The 16,857-nt window shown below is 38.6% G+C and overlaps 1 protein-coding gene across 1 annotated transcript in view; it reads right to left on the bottom strand.

Moving 5' to 3' along the window:
* Positions 1 to 16,857, bottom strand: part of FNDC3B (fibronectin type III domain containing 3B) — a 311,196-nt gene that overhangs the window by 30,416 nt on the left and 263,923 nt on the right. The window contains exons 23-24 of the mRNA XM_011940990.1: positions 14,645 to 14,925; positions 4,578 to 4,790 (exon numbers count right to left, since the gene is read on the bottom strand). Of these exons, the coding sequence (XP_011796380.1) occupies positions 4,578 to 4,790; positions 14,645 to 14,925 (494 nt within the window). The remainder of the gene's footprint in view (positions 1 to 4,577; positions 4,791 to 14,644; positions 14,926 to 16,857) is intronic.

Raw genomic sequence — 16,857 nt, 5'->3', positions numbered from 1 at the left:
ACTCTAAGGCCAAACTAATTTAATTTTTGTTTTGCTGTCTGCTGTCTGTTTTACTGTCTGCTTATTGTTTAATGTTAATTTATCTCCCTCAGCAAGATAAGCTCTCATAGATAGTCCACATACCTCATAAGGCCCAGCACATAGTAGCAATTCAAGAAAAAAAAAAATATCGATGATTGAATGATCATAATCTTATCATTGAAATGAACTTAGTTCCATAAATATGAAGCACTACTTTAAGGCTGCTTCCTGCATAAATATGGACTGGGAATCTTCAGTATCATAAGCCAGAATAAATGGGAAACAAATGTCCTATCCCAGGGGGTAGAATCCTTTCAACATAGCAAGTCCAGGTGATCTAGATGAATTCTAGGTTGATTTGCCTTGAGCCAAGGGTTTGGGCAAGATGCTCTTTGGGATCTCTTTTATTTACATGAAACATGCCCAAACTTAACGGGAAAGAAAGCACCAGGTCTGAAAATAACCGAATAAAGACAGTTACCTGGAGGAAGACTCAGGGTACCTTTCTGTACTTTGGAGGTTTTGTCTGTAATTTTCATCCTATCCCAAGTCTTCATCACTAAGTCTCCATCCCAAAGCTCCCCAGACATGAGGTTACAAGATTAGCATCCTTTTAAGACTCACTCAACCTATCATCTTTTCTAAGAAGTGTTCATTTGATTTCAAGCCTACCTTAGATGCCATTCTTCAATTTTCCCTCTATACCCTGTGCATGTGTCAATCTTTAGGCCTTCCACATCATAATTTGCTTTAAAGCATCTGTGTCCTACCATCACCCACCAGACTGTGAGCTCCTTAAGGGATCTATCTTAGTCATCTTTGTCCATCTAATACTTAAGCAGTGCCTCTATTTGATGTATAAAACTCCAATAATTGTAAGTTGAAATCAAATCAACTTATCAGTGTATTTTTTTCACCTAAATGGTAGAAGGCTTTCGTACAAACCCTACTTTATAGAAAATATTTCCCTTTTTATTCAAGAACTAAATAATGTAGGCAGAACTCTCAACACTTAGTGCTCTGTAGGCATGCAATAAATAGAAGTTTCCTGGGAGGGAGGCTGTAAAAACAACAACAATAACAAAATAACAATGATAAAAATATAACTATCCTTTAGAAGGTTAAAAACATTTTTGGCTGAACATTGCATCTGTAAATCTCTTGGTCACTTCAGATTTTCTGAGTGAGAGGCATATAAATAAACATCATAAATCAGTGCATCATAGTTGCAGAACCTGAGGGGTTTTTGGACATTAAGTAGTTACTCTTAAGGGAAGTTAGTATTTTTCTTATTTTCTTACTTATGAATAGCAGAAGCTAAAAATATGAAGGAAAAGAGGCAACAGGTCCCAATCATTTACAAGGGACACCTTTTCATAAAGGATTTAATTCACAAATACTCTACAAAGATTTGTTGCTTTAAGGTGAAAAGGTGAAAGGATATCAGAGATCGTCTTCTAGTTTAACCCCTTTATTTAATGAATAAGGAAATTTAGCAATAGTTGCTAAAATTGACTCAACTCTTTAACATGATAATTATGAAGCACAGATATATTAATTTTCATTTTTCTTCTGTTACAAAATATACTTAAGAAGAACACTTAAACAGCTGGTTAGGACTCCCATACAACTCAGACATCAGCAGCTTTCTTTTCAAAGGCCCACAATGCTTGTTTATAAAGTGTTCATGGTAACACTTTCAGGCTGCTTCCTTCATAAATATGGACTGGGACTCTTCAGTATCGTAAGCCCGAATAGATGGGAAACAAATGTCCCATTCCGGGGGAAAAATCCTTTCAACATAGAAAGTCCAGGTGATCCAGATGAATTTTAGGTTGAGGTGTCTTAAGCCAAGGGTTCGCGCAAGATGCTCTTTGGGATCCCTTTTATTTACAAGAAATACGCTCAAACTTAAGGGGAAAAAAATCTCTTTGAGAGCCCACAGGTAAGAAAGTGAAGTAAAATAACAATTAAGCCTATCTATGGTTCTCGCCTTGGTCACAAGCGGGATATATCATTATTCTGGCCACGTGCATTAAGACAAACTTACTGGTAGTCAATGAAATTAACACATATGCTAAAGAATATGTGCTTTACAACTAGAAGCTCCTCTAGCAACAAGTTCAATGAAAAAGACAGCTACCCCTTGGGAGGAAGACACTGTTCTTTTCAACTGCAGAAGCCAGGTCCTAAAGAACCCTGAGGAGACTAGATTGACAAAGGCTATGCTAATAATAAGCATTATGATGTATCCAACTCAAATTGTTTCTCCTTGGTATCCATGTGCCAAGATTCAAAGTTAAAGGCTTGAATTCAAAAGGCCACTCATTACAAGAGTTCAGTTTCAAGACACTGACGAAGGTCATCTTCAAACTAAAATTAGGCTGTTTTCATTCTATTAAATCTCAGGAAAATTATTCACAAATAGAATGAGAATTTATTATGCTCGATATTCCCATCACTTTAATAACTTTCTGAGAGCATTGACAAATCTAATTTAAAAAGATAAATTTGGACTCTAGCTCCTATAATTAAGAAAAATACTGTTCCTAATGTGAAGTTTTCTTAAATTGCCATTTAAATTTAGGCAAGTCATTTATTTGATTAGGCAAGCCTTGGGCTTTTTGAAGGGGGAAGAAACAACATGTATTGATTACTAGATTCTGTACTATTTTTTGTCTGGTATATTTAAATGCCTCATGCCAGCAACCTCATTTGGAAAAGTGCTTGGGGAGCTTTTGTTCTGTGCCCAGGAGCCACCGTGTCATGGAAAACCTTGGATCAGACTACACGTTTGTATGGTTTTCCCTATGAGGCACTAGTGGGTTGCTGCCCCACACAGGGCAGGATTGCAGCAAGAGGGGGTGCCCTTCTTGGGGCAGAGTCTTCATTTCCCATATTTCTAAGACAGCAGTGGAGGCAGGGCATGGGGAATTGGAAGGCACTGGCCTTTATCCCTATTTGGCTAGCTACCGGTTTCAACAACTTTGCTGTGCTTCACTTTTTTCTAAAACAGCACAACTAGAAGCTATTTTCTAAGGATTTACCACCAATGGAAGACACAGGCCTGGGAAAAATGAAAAGACACTTAAAAATTTCCCCCAGTGCTAGTTTTATATATGTATTGTGATTTCTGTTAGTTCACAATTCCTGTTCTTGCCAGCCCTCTCCCATTGAGTAGTCCCTAGCCAGTAAAATAATAAGCCCATGAAAACACATCCGAAGGCACATATGGCACAGTAAGATGAATGATCTTGTGTATCAATGAATATGAATTTAATCTCTCATGAACCTATCAAAGGAAGCCTTACCTTCTCTGTGTTCTCTTCACTAGAACTAATTTCCAAGAGGATAATCCCTTTTTATTCTGTCATTAAAATTACCAGGTTTGACAGGTCCTCCAAAGTCAAGCTCAAATGTCACATCTTTCAAGAAACCTTTCCTGATCTTTTAAACCAGATGGTCTCTGCCTCCTTCAAACTCCCAAAGCACTTTTTTCCTCTGACACTAACGTTCTACGGCCATTTAAAAAATTGATTATTATGCTCCTAGAGGTAGGGTCTTATGTGATTTTTAACCTTGGTTTCCACTGAAGGCCCACAGGGCTCCACTGTACTGAAATCCATCAGACTGCCTGACTGAAGAGTAGGGGGTGGAGACTGGGACAGGGTTTTCTGTGTAATTGGAACGGATTCCATATGTGTAGAACAGAATAGTATAATGCATAAAAGGAAATGACAGAAATGCTTCTATACTGACACTGGTTTTGTGTGTCAGTAGGTAAGCAGGGAAGTAGCAGCATTTTGGTTGTCTTGGTTTTATGGTGCTCTCCCATCCCCTTTACCTGATTCTCTGATTAGGACTTTTGGTAACAGAACATTCTGTCACCATTAACTTTTGCTTGACATCGGATTACTTCTAAATACAGTTTGGCTGACTGTCTTCTGATCGGCCATTTTCAAAGAGAATGAAGTTAGGTTAAACAAATACTACGTGAAAGGCTACATTTGATTTCAACAGCCAAGAGGGTTTCCTGGGTATGGAGTCTTATGAAGAATCTCCTATTTGCTCTGGTTAATTTGATATTGCATTGCCCATATTTACAGAGTACAATCCCCATCTGTACATCACCCACAGCTATTTCACATTGGTAAACATGTTTGTCCTGATGGTTACTGAATATTTAAAGAGGTAACATCTCTTCCTGGGTCTTATTTCCCTCTGCACTCATGACTAATATAATGCTATTACATAGTGTGAACTTGAATTTGACAGTTTCTTTAGATAATTTCTCTCCATTATCTGGTTTGATGAAAGGGAAAAAAAAGTGCATATTATCTTATGTAGGGAAATCAGGATCTTTAGAATGTTTAGAAATTCCAAATGGAGAATAAAGGGAACAACTCTAGGTATAAAACGCAGGACTCAAGTCAAAGGAAGCCTCTGAACAAGAAGGAAGAGGGTCTTAGTGCAAGCAAATAAGAATGTATGATTGAGATTTCATCCCGCAAGTCAAAGCCACAGAAGCTTCAGGAGCATCCTCACCCCCACCTCACCTCTTGTTTCTGTCCTCCAGCTGTAGTGTGTACACCATGTCGTCAGCAGCATGTGTCTTGGAGTTACTGTCTCCCCATTTTAGCTTCAGGCTCTGAGGACCAGCAGCAGCACATTCTAGCCTAGGAGGCAAGGGTGGTAATGGCCGAGTTTTTGCTTTAATGAACTGACTAAATGGTCCAGCTCCAATTTCATTTATAGCCTGAATTCTGATCCTAGAGAAAGGAAAAAAAAAATACAGACAATGCAGGTTAAAGCAGCAGCAATACTTCATTCGAAATAAACATTGAGCGTAGTATTTATTACTTGCCCCTAAAGCAATAACATAGAATGAAGAAAAACAAGTTAAAGTAACTCAAGACAAATAGAAGCATGGGGTCGCTAGGTGGACAGACTATAGTCTCCATTAAAAAAAAAAAATAATAGCAAAAAAGCACGGTAGCAAGATATCTCTTAGTTCCTTAATTTTTAAAAAACAGGTTTGTTGTCTCAGGGAAGATATCCTAAAGATATGCTTTATATTTTGTCCTAGTTACTCTTCAGCTACCTCATGGTCAGTTTTGGAAGTAGGTGAGCTATCAAGAGTAAACTAAATGAGGGAACAAATGAGTATCCTTCAAAATCAAAAACAAAGGGCAACTCATCAATAGGACATTTCATGTCTCCCTTTTGCCAGCCTCATCCAACAATCTCTGCAAGTCCTTAACTAGAGCTAAGCATGCAGATATTGCTAGTAACAGGATGCCATCCAGATGTGCAAAAATCTTAGCTGGGTATTTTCTATGTGCAGCACAGAGTTATGAATAAGAAAGATATTACCTTTATCATCTATGAATTTAAAATCAAAGAGTTAAAATGTATATATAAAATGTTATTTTAGGCCAGGCGCAGTGGCTCACACCTGTAAATCCAGCGCTTTGAGAAGCCAAGGCAGGAGGATTGCCTGAGTCCAGGAATTTGAGACCAGGCTGGGCCACCTAGTGAGACTCCATCTCTACAAAAAAACAAATTTAGTGGGCATAGCGGCACATGCCTGTGGCCCCAGTACTTGAGAGGTTGTGGTGGGAGAATTGTTTGAGCAACACAAAATGAACTCAAAGCAAATTGGTACTGAGGAGTAGAGGGTTGCTATAAAGATACCTGAAAATGTGGAATTGACTTTGGAAGTGGGTAATAGGCAGACACTGGAAGAGTCTGGAGGGCTCAGAAGAAGACAGGAAAGTCTGGAACTTCTTAGACACTGATTAAGTGGTTATGACCAAAGTGCTGATGGAAATACGGGCAGTGAAGGCCATGCTGTGGAGGTCTCAGATGGAAATGAGGAACTTTTGGGAACCGGAGCAACGAACTTGGCTGCATTGTTTCCATGTCCTAGGGCTTTGTGGAAGGCTGAACTTAAGAGTGATAACTTAGGGTATCTGACAAAAGAAATTTCTAAGAGTAAAGTGTTCCAGAGGTGACCTGGCTGCTTCTAACAACCTGTGATCAGATATGGGAGCAAAGGAATGACTTAAAGTTGGAACTTATAATTATAAGGGAAGCAAAGAGTAACAATTTACAAAATTTGCAGCCTGGCCATGTGGTAGAGAAGGAAAAGAGTACTTTCAGGAGAAGAATCAACGCAGTCTGTAGAGCAACCACTTGCTAGAGAGATTAGCTTGATTAAAAGGGAGTCTGGTACTAATATTCAAGATAATGGGAAAAAGCCCTTAAAGGCATTTCAGAAATCTTGGAGACACGCCCCTCTCCTCCAGAGGCCTAGAAAGACCGAATAATTAAAGGTTTATTGAGGCCTCATTAGAAGCATATGCTGGCACCACACTTTTTGTACAGCCTACAGAACCAAAGGTTTTGTACAGCCTACAGTTTATTATGAGCCAAACAAATCTCTTTTCTTTATACATTAAAAAAAAAAATGACGTGGAAAGGCAAAGGAACTAAAATAGCTAATGCAAAGTCTAAAAATAAGAATAAAGTTTGAAGAATCACACTACCTGATTTTAGGACTTAGTATAAAGCTACAGTAATCAAGAGAGTGTGGTACTAGTGAAGAGAAAAACACCTAGATCAATACAAGAGAATAGAGACTCCAGAAATAGACCTACACAAACGTGGCCAATCAACTTTTGACAAAGATGCAAAAGCAATCCAATGGAGAAAAGACAGTCTTTTCAACAAATGGTGGTGGAATAATTGGATATCAATAGGAAGAAAATAAACCTCAGCTTCAACCTCACACCTTACACAAAACTTAGCTCAAAAGGGACCACAGATCTAAATGTAGAATATTAAACTTTTAAGAAGAAAACACAGAAGAAAATCTACTACCTAGAATTAAGTAAAGAGTTTTTGGATATGACATGAAAAGCATGATCTTACATAAAAGAAAAAAAATAAAAAACTGGATTTCATCAAAATTTGAAACTTTTGCACTGCTAAGAGAATGAAAACAAATAGATACTGGAAGAAAATATGTGCCAACATTACCCAACATTACATCTGACAAATGATTTGTATCCAGAATGTATAATGACCTCCCAAAACTCAGTTAAGGAAATAATCCATTAAAAATGGGCGGAAGACTGGAATACACACTCTACCAAAGAGGAAATACAGATAGCAAATAAGGACACAAAAACATGTTTGACATCATTAGCCATTAGAAAAATGCAAACTAAATTGGCAATGTAATACCATTACGTTAAAAAAGTGCTGGCAGGGATAAGGTACAACTGGAACTCTCCTATTTTGCTGGTGATAATGAAAACTGACATGGCCACATAGGAGAACAGTTTCCTTTTAAATATATACTTATTACATGACCCAGCAATCCCAATCGTAGGTATTTACTCTAGAAAAATTAATATTTATGTTCACACAAAACCCTGCACACAAATGTTTACAGCAGCTCTATTTATAATCACCTAAAACTAAGGCCGGGCGCCGTGGCTCAAGCCTGTAATCCCAGCACTTCGGGAGGCCAAGACGGGCGGATCACGAGGTCAGGAGATCGAGACCATCCTGGCTAACACGGTGAAACCCCGTCTCTACTAAAAATGCAAAAAACTAGCCGGGCAAGGTGGCGGGTGCCTGTAGTCCCAGCTACTCCAGAGGCTGAGGCAGGAGAATGGGGTAAACCCGGGAGGCAGAGCTTGCAGTGAGCTGAGATCCGGCCACTGCACTCCAGCTCGGGCGACAGAGCAAGACTCCGTCTCAAAAAAAAAAAAAAACTAGATAAAGATCTGCCTCATAGTTTGGAATGTAGTAAATACTCATCTCTGATAAAGTAGAGCAAAAACTCCATTACAAAGGGCCTTACTTTTCCCAGATTCTATTACACTGGGGTTGCATCAAGTCTTCTGTAGATAAAGCAATGTAAGTCTCTCGGTATAACACTGAACGCCTACAACTCTTCCTTGCCTCCCACATGAGTCTTATAAGATTGCTTTATGGTATTAATAGAAGAGTTTCTTACTATGATTGGAATGTAACATATTTTTCTGCAACTGGAAATGAAAAATCTTTTTAAAAAGGCAGTCATCATGATGATAGAAATTACTACCCTCGTCCCCTTCTCAGGAAAAGGAAATTAAGCCGGACATTAAGTTTTCGTCTTTCTTCAACAGTGTAACACATTTCCTCACCTACAAGGTTTATATTAAGGTCCTTCCAGTGTCCAAACCACCATTCCTTCCCTTTATTCTAGGTACAAACATTCCCAGATTCCAGAGGCCAAGATCCTTTCTGCCATCTGCTGGCTTACCTTGCATTCTAGGAGATCCTACCCTTTGCTCTGTGCCACTGAATAGCTCTTAGCTACTTTAATACACAAAAGAAAATAAGGTAATGAATTCCTTAAGATTGTTGTTCTATTCTAGTCAAGAAAAAAATTGCTAAGAGATTTAAATCACTTATAAGAATTTAAAAATAGTTTAGAAGATACAAATATCAAGATACAAAAATAAATTTAGATTTGGTATTTGACTTCTGTTGTAAATCCATTTACTTCCTCAAAGCCTCCCTAGTATTTTGGTAAGTACTAGGTTCTTTATATCTTTAGCTCTATGGTTTTCCAATCTTTCACTGTGTATATTACCTAGGCATATAATCTTAGCTTTAACACACACCACCACCACCACCACCAAGAAAACTGTGGTAGCATTTAACACTCTTTAGCAGTGTAGCTTCTTTGGGAATCCTGCTCATCAATTTGGAGACCCTGGAGAAATTATTGAACACTTTTAAGTAACAGTTTCCTTATCTATAAAATGGGGACAGTGACTTTTTTCTGCAATTACAAAGAAGATTACTTAACTAAGATAAGGGATTTAAGAAGCATTTTCTAATTTTTAATACTTTATACTCTACAATAAAATCAGGAGAGGATTCAAGACAGCCAAAAGTACTAGCAAACTTTCAAGTGTTCATTTTTGGAGTCATCATCCTGATGACTTCTTTGGGAGTGCTACGTCTTGCCAAAAGTGCTGGCACAGGGGCAGGTCTTCACTGCGGCTGCACTATTACACCACCTCACTTTACAACATGAGTAACCTGCTGATCCCACTTCCTCCAAGTAATGGCCAAGGACTCAACAACAGCTGAAAGGATGGGCTTCTTTATAAGCCATCCGCAGCAAGGTGAGAGTGAGACAAAGATCTCAGCAATTGAAGAAAACAACAATGGCAACCATCACTACACACACTGAGAACTTGTCCTGTTCCAGAAAATGCACTACAGAGTGGGAAGTACTATTACATCTGCTTTTAGAGATGAGGAAACCAAAGTTAAAAGCAGAGAGGTTAAATGACAGAGTGGCCACTAGGGGTTGAAAGCTAGGTTTGACGTCTACAATATTATCTCTGATTTCTATGCTGACCCCATAAGGTAGGAGCTACTTTGTCTGTTTTACAAGTGAAGAAACTGCAGCTCAGTGAGGTCGTGTCAGACACACGTTAGATCCAGGTGTGAACGGGACTCCCTTTAGGTGCAAAGGCCCTGTGTGTCTGGCATATCATACTGTCATATCGTAACAGGGACCAAATATGGCTACAAATCCCACCAAATGATCATGTTTAATTCAAACCACACTTTCAGTTCAACAATGACCGTCTGCCAAGGAAGCAGGCATTTAGAAGAGTCAACAAGTTTACTTCACTTTATTCAAGCAGCATCTGGCCCTGAAATCAACTATCTGGATTTTGAAATGCTCAATTCAACCTATCCCACATTTTGACAAAAACACATTTTGTTTCAGCGAAAATACATGAACATTTATGTGTATAGCTGATGCACTTAGCTAACATTAATTGTTTCTAATGATGATGTAACATTTAAAATGGAAAACAATTGAGGAACTGATAAAATAGAATGAAATGATGTTGCATTATGGGGAAAATATAAGGCCTCTGAGCATGGGAGGCTGAGACAGCTGAATGAGGACTGAGGCAGTTACTGTTTGTTTTGGTTTAGGGTGAAAAACACAGTATGTGAAAATAATTTCCTAATTCAGTGAGAGGTGACATTGGACTAATGGGCAAAACACTAATCTGAGGAATCACTCCAAGAATTCACCTCAGAAAATAAAAATTGAGTTTTAAGTTTTATTAAATTAATTAGAGCCTATCCAAAACCCAAACTTGAGAAGTTTTCTTTTTAGCTCAAGTAACATGCTAATCTTGAAACCTAGATAAAATCTGCAGGTCTCTTTGTTTTGTTTAATTTGCATTATGTCTGTTTAAAAAATCTTCAGCTCTGCAAATTAAGTACAAGGGAAGTAGCATTTTCCTTTCCAATTTGGAGAAGTGATGTAACCCCAAGCAAATTCTATCTTGGCCAGGCTGATGTGAAAAATCTCTTCATGTTTCCGGGAGTCTGCAATATCCATCAATATACTAATATTATTGATTAAACAAATCAAATAAAGAACCACATTCTTTATAAATTTTGATTAAAAATCCACTATTAAAGGATCAAATTTTATATGCTAAATACACTCCTGCTTTAGAAGATCATAGCCTTCTGCAATGCACTTTATATACATAATCAAATTACTACTACAAAATATATTAAAAGAAGAATGACTTTCGAAACAAACCATCCTTAGCTGGGAAGACTTCCCTCATCAGGACTGGCCATCCCAGAACTCAGGATGTCGAGAGTGTAGGTATGAAGAAGACTGAGAGGGCCCGCAGCCGAAGGGGCTAGGGTAGGAGAGGCCTGAGAAGCAGAAGATGGGCTGGCTTTTACAACAGCCCTGCCCTGGACTATCATCTAATGAAGAAAAATATGAAAGAAGAGAATCATCATCAGAAAACATCTGAAGTATGAAATAATAGCAAACACAGAAAATCCCTTTTGGCGGGGAAAAGATGGGCTCAGAGTCAAGTTATTCATAGAAGGCTTCCTGGAGAGGGGAGTCGGAACTGGCCTCCCACCAAGCTCCTGCTCCTGAAAGCTCCTTTGACACCAATGCCACCATTCCAGCTCCAGGCACTGAGACTTGCTCTTCTCATACCCTGCTCTGGAGGCAAAAAAACCTTGAAGGATAATGCCAGGTTTCTACAGATAAGATCTCTACCTATAATCTGGTTACGACCCATCTTTCAGTTCATTTCTTCCCTACCAAACACTAACAATAGATTTTCTGACTATTTATTTACTATGTGTCAGGCCCCATACTAGGTACCTGACCTCTTATCTACAATACCTAACAACTCTGTTAAGTAGTGAAAATTATTATCCCCTTTTTATTGGTCAGGAAACTGAGGCACAGAGAGCTTAAGTAACTTCCTAAAGTTTGCAGAGACAATAAATGAAGGATAGGATTGAAGTCCAGGCTGCCTGACTCCAGTCTGCTACCACTGAACTACTCAGAACTTGTCTCCTAGTAAAGCCCACCTCACCTTGTTATGACAAAATGATTTATGATTCACTTCTTGGCAGCCTAACATAGTGCTTACCATATAGTAAGGGCTCAATACATGTTATTTTTAAGCCTTTTGTACTTAGCAAAAGGAGTACAAATGAGCATAACAAACAAATCTACTTTAAGTTTTGGTTGCCTGCCAGCTCAGTATGAGTCGGGCATAAAATAAGGTTGTTTAAAAAAAGTAATCTCAGGCAATCTCACTAACTGCTCAGTATGGAGAACAAGGAAGGCAATAGTCCTGGTCTGCTCTGAGCCAGTCAACCAGACCATTCCTGGAGGTACGGGCACTGCACGTCAGAGAGCCCACCAAAAACCTAAAAATACTCAAAGAGGATGGAGGCGGTTATAGAAAACCTATGCTAGTGAAGACAGTGTAAATGATGGTGGGATGGTTAAATAAGAGACAGCTGTCATTATAACATAATGATGTTTAGGCCCCCTGTGGGGCCAAGAGCGGTCTACAGGAGTAGGGCTCAGACACCTGTATTTTGAAAAGGTTCTCCAGGCAACTCTTATATACACTGACATTTAAGAATCGCTGCTGTAGGGCCGAGGTTTTCAAGCTTTCATAAGCATCAAAATCTCCTGAAAGGCCAATTAAAGCATGAAGTGCTACGCACCCACCCCTAGATCTTCTAATTAAGTAGGTTTGGGGTGGAGCCTGATAATTTGCATTTTATCGAGTTCCCAGATGATGCTAATGCTACTGGTCCAAGGACCACACTTCGAGAATCATTGTTGTTGAGGAAGTTCTAAGGCCAGCAGTTGATTTTAGATATAGATACAGATATAGAGAGGTTGATCCACAAATAGATTCAGATATAGAGAGGTTTATCCATAAATAGATTTAGATATAGAGAGGTTTATCCACAAATAGAATGGACTGCCTGGTGAGTGGAAGCTAGAACCACTGCTCCTGTCACTGAAGATGCTCAAGCCATAGAGGGAATGGGAAGGAGTGATACCAGGTGATCCCATGACCCTCTTATCTTGCCAAATCTACGATTAGTTGGCTGGAAGCATACAAAGCAAAGTTAGGTTTTCATTTTTAATAATATTGTTTTCCTTCAAACTAAAGGGCAAATTCAATTTCTAACTCAATTATAAACTTAAAGGAATGCCTTTAAAAGTAGCATTGTAATTCCTACAGAATTGAAATTTCTACAGAGTGTGTCGGCAAGCCAATGTGTAGTTTGCTTTAATAGCACCCATGGAGAAATGACCGATCCATTGAAAAAGCTTTTTCACATTAGTACATTTACTAGAGAGGTGTACAACCCCGTCCTGGCAACACAGAGAAAGAATAAGCTTGGTATGAGAACAATATGTAACTGCTGAAGGCTTAAAAAAAAAAAAAAAAAGAAAATCAAACAAAAGAAACAAGTCTTTTATCCAAGCTCCATAGTCTGCTTAAAATGTTTCATTCCACATGTTTTTATCTGGAACATCATGATCTGTTCACTTATATTTTAACCAATTTATAGGACAGAAAAAAGGTGAAGTAAAAGTTGATTGGGCCAAAATTATACCTTTGGTTCCTTGAAATACTCATTCTGTATTTCACTATAATTATTGCAATTAGGTTTTTGAAACATAAAACAACAAGACTGTGGTTTGAACATAGTTCTATTAATACTACACAGTATACCCAATTGTGTGCTATAGAAACTAAAATTCCTAAAGCTGTAAACCGGTTGATCTTAAGTATGAATTATTATTTTTTTATTGTTTATATTTCTTTATTGAAAAAATACTCATTTACTGATACGGGCACACCAATATCTTAGTTATAAACATTAGAATTGAACTTGGTCCCTAATATTTAGTTTATGATTTCATGATATAAAATATACTATTATTAAATGATAAATACTGACTCACAAAATGTAATTCAGATTAAGTGAACAATGGATTAAAACTGGAAACAATTTAAATATGATAATAATTCATATTTGAAATTTCTTGTCTATTTGTATACAAACAGAAATGGGTATATAAAATTGTCCTACATGTTAACCAGAAATAAAACAAACTACTATAGAATGATATTGAACATAAAAGGTTTTGATTGATTTTCATTCATTTGGTAGGCTATTATTTTGAAAAATCAGCCTCTACTTCAAGATGTAAAAGAAAAAGCAAGTATGAATTGTTTTTACCTCAAGTATGTAATGTCCAATTTATAATTTATTGATTGGCCAGCAAAGACTGCCTAAAGTTTTTTTTTTTTTTTTTTTTTTTTTTGCCACGATCAACTGTATGACTAGGACCAAACATTTGCCTTTTCTAAAGCTATTAAATTGCCATCTGTCTAAAATGGTATCTTCAAAGCTATCTTATAAGGAAAAGGTGGCATTCTCCCAATGTGAGTTTCTTTTCACATTCAGCTCAATGTACTAGCCTTGGCATAATAATACTGAATTAAATTATTTATGCTGCATTCATTAAATACTTTTTAAATAGGGTCTTGAGGTTTTACTATCCAAATCTAAGCTCACCTTTCCATAGTTCCTACACTACTAAACCATTTCATCTTCTCCATAACAGAACTATCCTCTGAGGTGCTTTCTGGTATGTGGAAGATATTTTTGATAATTTCAGTGGTTACCTGGCATTTCCTTAGTAAACAGTGATTCTCAACATGTGTTCCCTCAGGTGAACCCTTGAGCTCTAGATATTTTTTTAGAAGTCATTAAACAACCATAGGTTGTTTAATAAAAGTCAACATATCTCCAATGCCATCCTTTTAGAAATCTTAAAAGTTTTATCATCATTTAAGCCACTGTTAAGGTTGGCACAATGTCTGGAAGAAGCCAAATTCTTGGGCTAACATATTGCCAAAGAACTTTTATAATTTCTGACTTGAGTGTTCAGAGGACTGACTTGAGGATTTGAGTCCACTCTGGGGTAGAGACGGGTGTGGGTCAGAGTGAACACAAAACCGTCCAGTGAGTCCCTGAACCCATGTGGCTTTTTCACAGGTCTTCTGGCCTGAGGGATCAAGGTGAGACAATACCCTGGACATCTGGGCTCTTAGAAACAGCTAGGAGATGACATTCACTTGGTCATTTTCCCCCAGTGGTTTACTTAGAGCCCCAAGTGCTGATGTGTTGATGCAGATTTCTACTCCCCTGCACTCACCGGTAGGTGGTTTCTGGAAGGAGATCTTTCATAACATGCGTGGTAGTGTTGCCCACGGTAATGCTAGTGTCTCCTAGATCAATGTTGTAACCAAGGATTTCAGATCCGTTATTGCACGGCTCTTCCCAGTTCAGTACAAGGCACGCAGAAGGTGAATCAGGGTAGGCATCGAGGGGCTCCTCCTCCAGGACACAGAGAGTGGAGACGGGGTCAGGGGCAGACGCTGGTGTCTGGCAAAGGACAAGTTCACTGTATGGCCCTGCCCCTGCTTGATTGAAGGCCTACAAAACAGAACAGCAAGACAAAGGCCATATTACACCATTAGCACATTTTGATGCCCCTGAGTTAGCTGCCATTAAATAAATCTAAAGTAGTACACATTTCCAGACATGCAGGTAGAAATAAATCCTAGAAAATGTCTACTGTCTGATGACAACCTTCCAAAACATGCCAACCACATTTTTTCCATTATTAAAGCAAAATATGGCCACCATCGTTTCTTATGAAAAATAATTTTAAAATAATATTTTATATTTGCATGACCTATTTCAGTTTATACATCATCTTACATGATCTTCATACTAACCCACTATGGTAGATCTTAAATGGTAGGTATTCTTATCTGCCTTTTACAGAGACAGGAACTCAGAGTCAGATTAGATAACTTAGGCCTCAGATTTAGAGGCAAAGCTGGTACCGGAATCCAGTTCATCTGACTTTTAAGTCTAGAGCTGTCCTGGAATAGCAATAGGAAGAGGCATCTTCTATCTTCCACATGAATAATAAACTCATCCCTGAAGTCAATCCTTAGCACTCATCTGACTTTACCCAAGAGCAAGAGCTGATACCTAATCACTCCCAGATCTTTCAAATGCTTATTCATCACTAGGTCTCCAAGATGCCACACTTATTTCTCCTCCTACCTTACTTGCTGCTGCTGCCTCTCAATCACCATTGCTGCTTGCTACCATCACCCTGATCTCTTAACACTGGTGAGTATCAGCGCTTGGTACTTGGCTACCTCCTCTTTTCTACCTCTACTCAAACTTTTGGAGATGTCATCTTGTCTCAAGGAGTAAACGCCACTGATAACCTACTCCCAAATTTGGATGTGCAGCCCACACTCCTGCTCTGAATACTGGTCTAGGGTATCTGTATTCAACCACTGAGTATCTCCACTTGCATGTCCAACAGGCGTCTCAAACTCAAATGTCCACACAGCTCCTCATCCCCATCCCATCCCTCCTTACAAAAACCTGACTGCATCTCCTGAGGTTGCCCTCATCCTTCAGAGCACTCAAGTCATAACTCAGTCATCCCTGGACACCTTTCTTCCTCTCATGCCCCTCTCCAGGCCATCAGCATATCCTGTATTACTCTAATCCAACCACACTCTCTCCTATCTGGTTATTCTAATGACCTCCTAGCAGTCTATGTCGGCCCTTGCCCAATAATCTACATTCACCAATCAGAGTGATTCAGTGAAAATATGAATCGGGATTTTTGGTTCAAATTCCTTCAGTGGACTTCCATCTTATTCAGAATAAACTTTGAAGTTCTTATGAAACCCCACAGAACCCTATATGATCTGCTGTTCACTACCATTCCCCTTCAAAAACCCATTAGCACTGTGACTTCATTGCCTGCTACTCTCCCCTTTACCGACTCTGCTCCAGCTACACTGTCTTCCCCACTGCTCCACAGGGACACCGTTTGCTGCCTCCTCACAGCCTTTGCACTTGGCTGCTCCTTCTGTCCAGAAAGCTTTTTCTCTAGACATCTGCACAGCTCGCTCAATCACCTTCATTTGAGAGAAGGTCTGTAGGTGTCACCTGTTCAGCGAGCCCTCTCTGAACACATTTCAACTTGTAATCCTTCCCCTGTGGTCTTTCACATTTCCTATTTCCCTTCTTTGTTGTACTTTACATCATGACACTTATCACCGACATAGTATATAGTACTCCTCTGATTAGAATGCAAGTTACATAAGGGCAAAGTTGCCTGTCTGGCTCACTGTTGTATTATTTCTGGCAGCTGTACTTGATATAGAGTATGTGTTCAATAAATGTTATCAAAAAGATTTTCTTTCTTATAAAGAGAAAAAATTTGGTAGCTTTCTTACAAAAGTGAATGTACTCTAAAACTTAAGTTTTCATTTAGTGTACTGGACAGCTTATGAGGTCAAATTAAAAAACTAAAGGAGTTTGAGTTTT

Source organism: Colobus angolensis, unplaced genomic scaffold (genome assembly GCF_000951035.1).
Source record: "Colobus angolensis palliatus isolate OR3802 unplaced genomic scaffold, Cang.pa_1.0 Scaffold197, whole genome shotgun sequence".
Classification (NCBI taxonomy): Eukaryota; Metazoa; Chordata; class Mammalia; order Primates; family Cercopithecidae; genus Colobus; species Colobus angolensis.
Note: the sequence above shows the minus strand (reverse complement) of the source record. Positions and strands in the feature narration are given on the sequence as shown.